Source organism: Engraulis encrasicolus, chromosome 4 (genome assembly GCF_034702125.1).
Source record: "Engraulis encrasicolus isolate BLACKSEA-1 chromosome 4, IST_EnEncr_1.0, whole genome shotgun sequence".
Lineage (NCBI taxonomy): Eukaryota > Metazoa > Chordata > Actinopteri > Clupeiformes > Engraulidae > Engraulis > Engraulis encrasicolus.
The window spans coordinates 25,934,958-25,948,354 of NC_085860.1; the positions used below are offsets into that span (position 1 = coordinate 25,934,958).

At 41.6% G+C, this 13,397-nt stretch overlaps 1 protein-coding gene across 5 annotated transcripts in view; it reads right to left on the reverse strand.

The window, feature by feature from the left end:
• The window catches only part of aass (aminoadipate-semialdehyde synthase), a 56,529-nt gene that overhangs the window by 7,994 nt on the left and 35,138 nt on the right, over positions 1–13,397 (reverse strand). For 4 of the 5 annotated variants that reach the window (XM_063196994.1, XM_063196993.1, XM_063196995.1 and 1 more), the window contains exons 12-21: positions 12,399–12,458; positions 11,921–11,988; positions 11,563–11,574; positions 8,048–8,169; positions 4,375–4,504; positions 3,786–3,896; positions 3,018–3,126; positions 2,082–2,222; positions 1,205–1,372; positions 432–527 (exon numbers count right to left, since the gene is read on the reverse strand). In XM_063196994.1, the coding sequence (XP_063053064.1) occupies positions 432–527; positions 1,205–1,372; positions 2,082–2,222; positions 3,018–3,126; positions 3,786–3,896; positions 4,375–4,504; positions 8,048–8,169; positions 11,563–11,574; positions 11,921–11,988; positions 12,399–12,458 (1,017 nt within the window). The remainder of the gene's footprint in view (positions 1–431; positions 528–1,204; positions 1,373–2,081; positions 2,223–3,017; positions 3,127–3,785; positions 3,897–4,374; positions 4,505–8,047; positions 8,170–11,562; positions 11,575–11,920; positions 11,989–12,398; positions 12,459–13,397) is intronic. The other variant, XM_063196996.1, reaches the window with a different exon arrangement.

Here is a 13,397-nt window from a genome sequence, read left to right on the forward strand (position 1 = left end):
TTGTGTAGTGCAGTTGTCAGATACAAATGCGTATGACATGGTATGGTACATGCTTTGCATAGAAACATGGAAGGATGTCTGGTATGCAATTCAAGACCTATCAGGGCTGCACGACACGCAGTTCAGTCTATAACTTTCCGACCACAACTGCCTGTACAGTACCCGTACGGACCGTACACCACATGAGAAGAGAGATACAGGTACAATTCCATAGAGCTAAGTGGTATGACACACTCAACTCAACCAAAGTAAAAAGCAACCAGGTGCTCATTCCTTAAGAATTATACAAAATAAAGAGAACAGGACAGTACTCCAAGTTGTGTACTTTTAATGCCTGTCCAATGACGGGCATTAAAAGTACACAACTTGAAGTGCTGTCCTGTTCTCTCATTGGCTCTATGGAATTGTACAAAATAAAGAGGAGTCCCTACCCAGGACACTGGGGCAGCTGTATGGTGCAGCATGGGGCAAGGCTCGGTGTTGATCAGACCCAGCTTCACAAAACCACTCATGGCACTCGAGAAACCCTGTAAACACACAAACAGGTACACACACACAGACACACACCAATAGTTTACATTAGTAATGATCAGTTTATGCCCAGCTGGACACTGGACTGCTATGTGGGCAACCTGGGTTCGATTCCCGACCCCCATATTTTCTGTCCCACTCTTCACTGTCCTGTCTAAATTAAGTTGAACCCCCCCTATAAAATAATAATGAATAATAATGATCAGTTTAAGCAATACCACAAATGCATACTAGATTTATATCAGCTGAGAGCAAACAGACTTCAGCTTCAAGCTTCATGATGTCCAGTTGCTTGCATCTAAACTGGATAACATGATTGGCATGAATGAGAATCCTAACAGACATGTAGAAAAAGATTTTCTTTTGACAGTGATGGCCCCGCTTCATCCGAAGCATCCACCGAAAACACACAGCTAAGCAGTCATATGGTAACGTGGAAACCTTGTTCCAATATCGCTTTGGACCTAACGGTAGGGCACTGGGTTACTACGCCAGCGACCCGGGTTCGATTCCGGCCCAGGTCATTTGACGATCCTTCCCCATCTCTCTATCCACACTCACTTCCTGTCATAATCTCCACTTCCCTATCAATAAAAGCACAAAACCCCCTAAAAATATCTAAAAGAAATTACATAAATAATATCGCTTTGTTGCTTGTAACTTGGTGCCTCACCCGGAATCGCAGCGTGCCCCTGACGAGTGTGTGAGCGGACTGGATGCCGTAGGGCTCGGCGTACTTGGTGCTGTCTCGGTTGGGGAAACCCTCCAGGTTGAAGCCAGGCAGGAAGTCCATGGGCACAGTGGACTCCAGAAGAGCGCCACCTGCAGGAATTTCGATCACCTGCAAGTAGCAGAAGCACACAGGCTTAAGGTTAGGTGGATAGACAGAGACAGTGCGAAAAAGTGTGGTCAATATAAATTCAGTGAGATTGCTTTACGAATAGTATCAAACACCTGCCGCTGGAGCGCACAGGACTCAGGTTTAGTGGACACTTAACAGATAAAGGAACTTTTTAGTGTGCGTTCCATGTAAATGTGATGTCACAGTGAATTCAAAATGCACTGGAGGCATCTGAAAGATCTCTCCCAAACAGTAATGATAAATTGTAATTCAATGATGACAGGATGTCAGAAGTGGCTAAATAACAGCAAGTGATCTTTCCTGCCATATTGCACAGCTCTGCCTGCCCAAATCATCAAAGTAGAGTGTATGGTGACAATAATGTTCATTCTGTTCTACTCTCTTCTATTCAACATCATGCCATCACACCTGGTCAGTCACCCATAAGGTACCTAGATTTCTCACCACATACATGTCTTAACTTTCTGTTAACTTTTCAGCCACAATATACATTTTTAACTTGAGCCTTGTGTGCGCCTCATCTTTTTTGACTTTTGAGTATCGCTACTTTTGGTGAGCTGTTGCACCAGGCAACACACGGTTCTAAGTTAGGCACAGACGCCAACCTTTTTGGTTTCCCTTCTATTCTATTCAACATCATACCATCACACCTGGTCAGTCACCCACACCTAGACGTCTCACCACATACCTGTCCATCCTTGAGGAACATGGCAGGGCTGATGGTGTTGAGCAGGACCCCGTATGGACTCCAGCTGAACTTGTAGCGCAGAGGGTTGTCTGAGCACTCGGGGGCCGGCAGACCTCCGCAGTAGGAGGTGTAGTACTCCACCTGTAACAAGTATTAACACTTCAACAAAACATCACCAGCATAGTCATAGTCATCATCACCACGTTGAAAGCGGCCAGCTAGATGAACCTTTACCAGGGGGTGGAATCCACGTACCGTACTACAGGTGTTAAGTTAAGTTGAGGTATTATGAGTTAAGTTAAGGTTTATTTGTGATTTGGAGTGAGTGTGTGTGTGTGTGTGTGTGTGTTCCATAAATTATGTAGTAAATGGGGTAGAGGATGGCATGATTTATGTGGTGTGGATGTGGTGGTGAAATGAACATCTATAGGAACACATGGACTGTCAATATGGCCGCCAGTGAGCCTGCAGTCAACATGCCGTCTGTGAGGCGCACCAAGTCAGGATGAGCTGTGTGGCTCCACAATCTACCACCAGACACTTGGCTAGGACCAAGGATGAAGTGTGAACAAAAACAGCAATGTGTATCTCCACACACTTCCTCACTCAGATGTTCATGACTACAAACTCTACATAGAGGGTGGATTCTAATATGCGGACTCCCGTCCTCCCTTGCTCACTTAACTCCTCGTAGCCTTGTGATGAAGTCACCGACAACAGCATTGTATTTCAATACCTCCCAAAAGCTCAATTCTAATGTCATTTTCTCATTTACAAACAGTATGGTGAATGAAGAATAGTCCCCCAAATTTTTTTGTGGCTAGGCTGACAGCAGGGAAACGTAATTGTTTTCTCCACGGCAAAACGCAAGGCCACAAGCACAAGTGGAGGACGAGAGTCCGCATATTGGAATACACCCATAGACAGGGTGCTTACAGTAGCTCCATCTGCCTTGGCCTGGTCAATGCACTCCATGGCCAACATGTGGTCGATGCCAGGGTCCAGTCCCATCTCATTCACTATGGTGATGCCCGCCTCCTCAGCGCTGAAAGACAAATGCTTCATTTTTAATTTCTTGTTGGGACCGATTGGTTATATACAGTAAATTAGTGATAAGCGCTATAACAGAATGTGTCTCAATTATGTTATTTCTTAGGCCATTGTTGGGAGCAACACATCTGGCAACAGGTGTACTTGATTGGAAGGTACTGTGAAATAAATAACCAAATTTCTATGTATGGTTCACCGCTTTTGCAGACATCAATTTGAACGAGTGCGTTGGATGAAACCAATGGTTCAAAGTAGTTGACAAATATTCAGCAGACCCTCCATTACACTTCCCTTTCTAATTGCTCACAACCTTTTGGTCTGAACAATCACAACATGAGAAATAGCAAGTCTGACAGGTGGACAAAGATGCCTCTGATGGTGGAAGATAGTGTTTTGGACGATTTAAAGAATGCGTTTCAAGAATGTGATTCAGACGGACAGCCTGACAGACCGACTGATGGACATACCCATTTATAGAAATGCTAGGACGCATCTAAAAATGCAAGTGTAATGCAGGGTATGTGGGATATTGTCTGCTACTTTCAATCCTGTGTGACCCATGCGACACAGATCTTAATAATAATAATAATAATAATAATAATAATAATAATAATAATAATAATAAAAATAAAAATAATACTAATAATGTCTTACCTCTGCTGCAGTTCCTTCATGGCTGGGCTCAGGTAGCTGGCTGTGACCAGGTTCACCTTCTTATTGATGCAGTGCTTTGCCACCAGTGGATGGAATCCGTATGGCAACATGCTACACACAGAGAAGAAAATGGTTAAGGCAATGAACTAATAATGATAGCTTGCTTTTTTGAAAGTAAAAGAGCGGTACTAATATTTGGCGGGAAATGCCTCCGTCTGGTCAGAGCCACACATAACTCACTTAGACCGCACCTTAGGTTCAGATTTGAAGTCACGCATTTTGACACCTCATGATATTTGAATATCCTTTCTATGTGATGACCAAGTGGGGTGTTTTGACTAGCTTTCCAACTTGATGATCTTTAAGTAGCTGACTCCATACCGGACTACCAGGCTGTGGCCTTTTTTAAAGGGCGTTTGGAAGAGAGTGAGAGAGATGTTGCAGGGCTCGCAAAGGACCCAGGCCGGACTCGAACCTGGGTTGCCATGGGCATACAAGCCCATATGTGGGGGGCTTAGCGCGCTGAACCACAGTGCCCCCCCAAACTCCCCGCTCCCCCCCGGTCGTGGTTTTTGATGAGCGTTCGTACCTGATGACCAGGTCGTGGTCCTTGACGAGAGAGTCCAGGTGTCCCTCCTGGCTGGTGACGTCCAGCATGACGGGGATGGTGTTGGGGTACTTGGCAGCCAACTCCTCCGCCTGGCTCAGCACCACCGACGCTAATCAACCAATCAATCAATCAATCAATCAATCAATCAATCAATCAAAATAGTTTATATAGCACATTATCATACAAAACTGTCAATGTGCTAGAAAGCAGGAAAGAGGAGAGAAAAACTAACTAACTTATCACCAAAGGCATATGAAAATAAAACTGTGTTTGAGTTCTTTTTAAAACAAAATAATGTTGGGGCAGTTAAAATCTGGACAGGAAGGTGGTTCCAGCATTTGGCAGCATAATGACCATGTGCCATTTTGCCCTGTCTGGATTGGACCCTAGGCACAACCAGTAGAGGAGAGACTATAGATCTAAGAAATCTATTTGGATGATATTGCTCTAGCATATCTAAAACATATTTAGGGCCTTAAGCAATTTAGTGGCTAATAAACTATCAGAAGAGTTTTAAACTCAATTCTAAATCTCACTCAATCAGCTCAGACAGGGAGAGATACCAAGATAATATGCAACAATTAGCACTTCACATGAATGTGGTATTCACAAGACTTTTGTCTAAAAAATAACTTAAATAATACATGATGAATTTTGAAGTCTCAACCGTGATTCAGAATGGTACCACGCAGGGACTAACAACACAGCCAAGGAGACACAAGGGAGAATATGCATCATTTCGACACCATTACAAAACACGCTTGGAACTACTTTCTACAGTCATCAGCACCTACGTAACTAACAGACTAACAGCACAGCCAGCGAGAAAAAAACAATTAGGACATGTATTAATTACACAGAGGCTCAGAGGCTAGCAGCACAACCAGGGAGACACAAAGGAAATATCAACAGAACATGAATCATTTAGACTATTATAAAACATGCCGAGTGACAGTTTCCTTGACCGCAGTATTCAAACGACCCTAGTATAATGCATTCTTTAGGCTCAACAGTGATCAGCATAAGTGTTGCATCCAAGATGGGAAATCTATATGGAGCCCTATCTGAGGATGCATAAAGAGCATCAGGTGAAAGCCCAGAATTAGCACATCAGCTCCATAGACACTTCTTAGAAGAAGAACTTATCATGGTCATTGATATGTTATAAATGATAGAAGTCTGTAACACTGTTAATGCTCCCAGTGATTTATTTGCACTATCAATAACTAGTGCAAATAAATCACTGGGAGCATTAACAGTGACTTCTATAATTAGTATGCTTGCCATGCGGCAAGCATACTATTGTTATTCCCCCGTTTACGGCTTATTAATTTTCTTCTTTCTTCTACGAAATCCATTCGTTTTGAAGAACCGCTCAAGATAGAAAATCCGTTCAAAGACCGAAACGTTCGGCTCGGTCAACGGAACAGGTTTTGTATTTTTCACGGGGGTACCTCGAACTCTCTAGCGCCACCAACAGGAAAACGGTAACTTTTGAACCGTAGGTCCAATTTTCAAAAACGTGGTATCCCTGGAATCCTTGGACTGAGACGAATCCAACGCACCCTATGACGTCATTTTCCGCCTGGATAGTTTTCCCGCCATTTTGAATTTTGTAAAAATCAATAAAAATAGTGCACCGCCCACAATTCTTGGCGGATCGTTCCGAAAATTTACACAGAGCATGTTCAGAATCAGTTACATCTACTCTAAAAGTTGCGGAACAATTGATTGAACCGTCTTCGAACAGGAACCAATCGAATTTGCCGGCGAAGATGCCAAACAGGAAGTGAGCTCATATCTCAACAACCCCTACTCGTATAAGAACAAAAATTAATACATATTATCCTCACTATAGCCAGGGACTACATACCAATTTTCGTGAAAATTGGAACATGGGGGGCGCCACAATTACTGAAAATGTGTTTTAGCTCATATTGAAGTCGCCAAACAGGAAGTTAGCTCATATCTCGGTAACGACATGTCAGATCACAACTTAATTGGATACACATCACTGACATCATCCCTAGAGGTCAAATGACAAATTGGAGGATAATTGGCCACTGGGGGGCGCCACAATTGACGAAACTGTGTTTTGGCCATATTGATGAGGCAAAACAGGAAGTTAGCTCATATTTCGGAAACGCCCATATGTATTACCACCAAAATGGTATTCACATTTTCCTTGGACCAAGCCGAATCCAACGCACCCTTTGACAAAATTTTGGACCTCGGAAAGTTTCCCCGCAAATTTGAATGTTTTAAAAATCAATAAAAATGACGCCCCTCCCACATTTGTTGTGAGAGTTTCCCGAAAAATTAATCAGATTATGTTCAGACTGAGATACAGCTACCCTGAAAGTTAGGGACTGATTTCTTGAACCGTCTTTGAACAGGAGCCAATCAAATTTGGCGGCGAAGACGCCAAACAGGAAGTGAGCTCATATCTCGGCAACGCCTACTCGTATCAAAACAAAAATGAGTAGACATTATCTTCACCTTAGCCAAAGGCTACATACCGATTTTTGTGAAAATTGGCCCCTGTGGGGGGCCACAATTAGCGAAATTGTTTTAGGTCAATATCAGCCCCATTTACACTATGGGCCAATGGCCTCAATGTATTGGCCCAGGAACTTCAGCCAAGTAATTTAAAGCTATTTGGTGCTCTTACCTTAACCCAAAGGGTGCACAACAAAGATATGCAAGTGTACAATATGGTGTCCAGGGGGTGGTACACCAAAAAAACATGTTTTTGACTTTTTGACTCTTATGGGGTGTTTGTGTTAGATTGCGTGTGTTAGATTGTGTGTGTGTGTGTGTGTGTGTGTGTGTGTGTGTGTGTGTGTGTGTGTGTGTGTGTGTGTGTGTGTGTGTGTGTGTGCTGAACATGGATGAAGAGCAATGCATGAAGGGCAACCTCCACAAAGGGCAACATGCATGAAGGGCAACGCATGCATGAGGGGCAGCGAATGCATGGAGGGCAAGCATACTCCAGCATTTTCTGTGAGGAAATGCAATCTAGTTTATTTCTGTTCCTCTATTTTGTCCAGCACCTGTACCCCTGATGTGCGCGGATTCTCAACCTTCATTGATATGTTATACCTTGTTGTCTTCAGACGTTGTCAAATATTTGTCATACATAAATAAGTTGGCTTTATAGTGGCTTAGTTCTGTTTTAGCCAGGCCATGCCCTCCTAGTGACGCAACACCTTCAGCGTTGCTACTGGTCGGGTCAAGAGCAATGCCGAAAAGTCAGGAACTCCTCCCACTTTGTCAGGAAGCAAACAAGCATTAGCAAACCAAGGGAGGCAGTTTGGAAAATGCCATTTGGGAAATCTTAATTGTTATGCTCTTGATCAGAACAAGTCTCGAAGAGATTTGAAAGTCAATGATAATCAAGTTCTGTTTAGTGAAGTGAATCATTATAAAGCTTTAAATGAGCCACAACTCTTCTATGAATGTTTAATACGTATGTGGCACACGATGGCAGGTTTACCAGTAGGCTACTCTGACAATGAAACCAAGATCCAATATCCTCTCGTTCAATGACAACACATCTAACGCCCCCACAACCTGCATTATTCATCAAGCTGTTTCTTTCTCGGCCACACAAATCCTGTCAGGTGTGGCAGGTGGTTTTTGTTCCCCTTACCTATGGTGACCTGAGTGCCAGGGTTCCGAGTCAGGTACTCGATGACGGGTCCCGACACGTACCCAGAACCGAGCAACAGAACCCTCTTCATCCCTCCTTTCTGCAGGATCTGTTCCGTTTCCCTGAAAGACAGCACGCTACGGTCAAATACTATAACATGAAAATACAGACTGAATGGAATGCAATGAATGGAATGCGAAACAATAACAACAATGACACACACGAATCGGCTGTGCAAGATTTTATAATAAACTCAGTGGTGACTCAAAGGTCAAATTGATCATGTGATAATTACATAAGCAGATTTATTCTGAAGCACCAGAGGCGGGCAACTCGGTTTAAAAGTAAAAGCAGAAAGACAAAAAGATACTGTATATTTGTTCCAACCATTTACAAAGTCAGCTACAGTAATGCTTTTTACTTAATTTCCCCCCGGGGATCAATAAAGTTACTCTACTCTACTATTAGCGTAGCACATCAAATAGGCAGAAAATCCAACAAGTAAACTTGGGTTATGTGCATTGGCAGAACCAACACTTCTATCAGAATTTTACTCATTAAACACAAGGCGGCCCACCTCTGCACACCACTGACCACAGCGCAAATTATCATAGTTCTACCCAAAACACTCTAACAAGCAGTGATGGACAACCACGATTCAGAAGCAGCAATCCAGTGCCCCGTATTTCATATGACCTGGTTTTACCTGTCCAATTAGGAAAACTGAATAGGTAACACCAGGTCATCTGTGTGGCACTGAATCCAAGCTGAAAAGTAGTGTAAGTGATGCGCGCACATCCAGTAAAACAGGTGCTGGATCAAACAAACCTGCGCAAAAGAAGGAAAAATCTGCACACTGTTGCAGCTCACCGATTTATATTATTGAACACAACGTTGTGAACGTGGCGTTCAATAAATCGGTGAGCAGCAACAGTATGCAGATTTTTCCAACTGAATCCAGGTTGCCCACCAATGCCAACAATTGATGAACAATCGATGATGATGCTGATGGTGTTGGTCAATCATTATGTGATCGTGTGATGGAAACACAACAACAAATGCAAAAGTGATGTGAACTGATTCCACAAGCAAGCAGATGAGTTGATCATGGTGGCATGTGCGTGTGATCCACTGCGGCGAGGCAACACCACTAAACTGAAATGGATCACCACCACCACGGATGAACTTCAGGATGCAGGACTCACATCCACCCAGCTCAGCATTGACCACCTTAAACCCTGTGGCATCTTCTGCAATTATGCTTCATGAAAAGTTTGACAGACGATTTCATTGATCGATTGTGAAATGTAGTAGAAGAGTTTTTTGGGAGCAACACTGAGTATTTATTTAAAAGGGAAAAAGTTAACCGCACACTTGTTCAGGCATGAGCAAACCTGATGACGCACAGATGCGAAACATGTTGTTCGCTCTGAATTAAAGAGCATTAAGTCAAACAAGTGTGTGGTAAACTTTGTTTTCCCTTTTAAGTATTGCATATTCCTGCGTTTACCAGCACCTAGAAGCTGTGCATGGATCTTTGAACTTTTGCAACGGAGTATTCATTTTTTGAGGCATTTCTCCCGCTGAAAGGAATACTTAAAATAAAATAAATAAAATAAATAAATAATTTAAAATAAAATAAAATGGGACTAAAAGTCCAGACATGGATTGCGCTGTGAAGGACATCGAGCAAGATAAATACATATGTTTAAAGTTGGCTTGGCAGATACTAAGAAGAAAAACTAACAGGAAAATTCTGTGTAACTATAACTTATTTATTCTGTATAACTATAACTTATAAGTACTAGTTATAGTTTTATTATAACGCTATTTGTTTAACATCATTTGGGGTCTTGAACAAAAAAATCCTATGAGCTAGCTGACAACACAAAAATGATGTCTGGACAATTTAAGTTGTTAATTCTTTAAAGAGGCCTGCAAAGACATGAAACTGGCTGCAAGAAAAAGTTAAAATCAGAATCTGTGGCTTTCCTACAACTTAGGTAAGTAATTGTCAGTTAATAAACACGAAACATAGCTTTCAGGATTAAGGTTAGTCACAGAAAAGGAGGTTTCAATTCAGTAACCGAACCATTAAAATACACTGCAAATGGCAGTAGCATGCATTAGTTACGACTATTGGGTGTAATTGTAAAGCCAGAGGTGTTGGATTAGACACAGATATATTAAATATTGGCAAGTTTCAAAATAGTTCAGATGATTTCCATAGTAAAAGGAATGACTGATTAACGACTAAAAAATTGCTAAAAAAAAACAAACAAAAAAGAACAAAAGAATGACTGATTAAAAAGTTGATTTTTGAGGAGATGATGATGGATGAAAATAATGGATAATTAAATCGTGCGACGAAACGAAGTGAGGGATGGAGAATGACAGAAAGTGAGTGAGTGAGCGATTGAGAAAGAGAAAGAGACGGTCTACCCACAAGAGAGCAGATAGAACGTGGTGTCTCAACGATGGCGTGGGCTAGCCATGCAACGTGTTAGCCTGGCAGAGGGTAGGGGACGGGTTGGCACACCACAGCACCGTGACTGCACTGTGCAGGAAAACAACAAGGTCAAGTGTTAGTAGTCAGGCCTTCCTACAGCAGTGGTGACATCTGTGTGTGTGTGTGTGTGTGTGTGTGTGTGTGTGTGTGTGTGTGTGTGTGTGTGTGTGTGTGTGTGTGTGTGTGTGTGTGTGTGTGTGTGTGTGTGTGTGTGTGTGTGTGTGTGTGTGTGTTTGATTGATAGACTACTGTGGAAAGAGCCAGATATGTCAGTAGATATAGAATACTAATACTAGCCTTCTTTGTACAAACAAGCTCATTGAGTTCTGGAGGTGGTCCAAAAGTTTCACTAAAAGAGTCATTATTATTAGCCTAGCAATCTATTAGCCGAGCAATCTATTAATCTATTATCCTACAATACATGAGCCTCTTCTTCTAGTGCTTTACACTAGCGCTGCATATACTCTCACGGTCTTACAGCTGGCTGTCGTAACAAGGCTTCAAACATTTTCTAGTGGACGGCTGTCAAATAGGAGAGCAGGTAGCAACTTCCATATTTGGTGGCCCTCCTTCTATTACAAATCACTTCTGGTGGCTAAATGACACAACATTTTAAAAGTGGTCCAAAGGTTATTCATCACGCACCAGTAGCCATGCAAGCAACATTATGGCAAAGCCCTCAAGAGTTACACTGTAATAATTGAAGCATAAAACAACAAATAAAAAAAATACAGGCAATGGTGTGCACAGATCTTTCTTTTGTCTTCGTGACTTGCTCCATTTTAGTATCCAGGCATTCACAAAATTCACAAAAAATAGTGCAAATTAAAACTAGAATTTTTAAAAATGTCTTTGCAGAGCACTGCCTTAATTTAAGTTAGTTCTATGCTTCATATTTTTGCAGTGTGTGCACCTACATCACACCGTAGTTACAGATTATTTAAGTTACTTCAAACAGGCGTCTTTGGGCTACAGGTACAAGCTGGTGCTCAAAAGAAGTGTTTACCTCATGAGTAATCTGTTGATATTGTCCTTAGAAAAGTTACACCCATCCAAGAGGTGACAAGACAAGTGCAATTGCCAGAGCAGTTTCATTATATTTCATTTGTACATATCATTTGTCAACAATGGCAAGGGACTAGGGTTAAATCTGAAGTGTAAGTACTTTTTAAACAACCCATTCTAAAATCAAAATGCAGAATAACATACACGTCTTACAGAATAACAATGCCAACTTCACAACATTAGTCAAAAGCAAATAATCAAGCCTTTTTAAATGATTTCTAATACTACAAACATTCTAAATAACAGAACAGTGAAAGCCAGTCAAGATGTTTAAATTTAATGTTACAAAAAAACGTTACCTTTTTTCCCTGAGCTTTTCAATGTACTCAAACTTTGGAGCCAGTGCCCCGTTGGTCGTTATCACTGCCTGCAACGAACATTTAAAATACATACAGTATGTGAAAGAGCAATCAGAACTAAATGTAACGTAATGTAATGTGAAAATGGTTTCATAGTCAGAAACACTTTAAGGTGTTAAGGAAGTACCTTTAAGGCCATCAAAGCTTATTAAAAATGTCATAAATCATGGAACATTTGAAAGGAAGCATAATATCTGCCTTATCAAACAGCATATAGACTGAATCACAGTGATTGGAAGTAACTGAAAGGAGAAGGTTAAAGCCTGCGCTTGCAAACATCTGTGACCTGTGAACAGGACAATAAAATAACCGGATAAAAAGAAAAAAAACCTGCTTCAATCAGGATTTTTCTGCTCCCACTTATTTCAGTGGTTGAAGCGGACTTTTTTCTTTTTATCTGGAAGTAACTAGAACTCACGTCTTTGACTTGTGGGGAGAAGTCTTCCTCATCGAGTGGCCTTCTAGCATCTGAAGGGAGCTGAGGTCAGGTGACAAAAAGAGAAAAAGGAATGCTTCACTGGGTCCTGTATCCAATTAGTAATATAGGGTGCTCATCAAAAAAACGTGGGCGTCCAAACTTCCATGAAAAGATAAAAAAACTTGAGGCACTCCTTACTAAAGTTAAAAAGCCATTATTGAACACCAGTGTTCAATACAGGCTTTTTAACTTCAGTAAGAAGTGCCTCAAAAAGTGTTTTTTATCTTTTCATGGAAGAGATAAGGTGACATTGGAAATTACGCACACACTGCACTCCACTAGACTTCCCAGAAGAAGACATTGCTTCAATCTTGTCAGCAGCATCTATATCTATTAGAAATTAATTAAAAGATTGTGATGATCTCCAATCTCTGTGGGAGCGGCTGGTTACATTTCTGGAATATTACAGAAAGGTCAAACATTTCTTTGAAAAAAAAAAGTCAGGCCAAGATAGGAGATTTTGTTCCTCAAAGACAGTCCTAAGGCACAATATTTCCTTCTGGGCAAAAGATTGTGATGATCTCCAATCTCTTTGGGAGCGGGTGGTTACATTTCAGGAATATTACAGAAAGGTCAAACTTTTCTTGGAAAATAAAAGTCAGGCCAAGATGGGAGATTTTGTTCCTCAAAGACAGTCAGTCCTAAGGCACAATATTTCCTTCTGGGTACATCAACAAACCCATAACATCAGATAGCAAAAAGGACACAGCGACACTGCTCAAAACCAATCCTCTTATTGGGCATCTCAATGGCATTTTCCTCCCTCTCTCTTTCTCTCTCTCACACACACACACACACACACACACACACACACACACACACACACACACACACACACACAAACACATCAACACACATAGTCCAATCACTAAACCCTACACCATTTGCTGGATGATTCATTAGAACAGAGACACTGACTGAGAGATGGACAACGAAGAG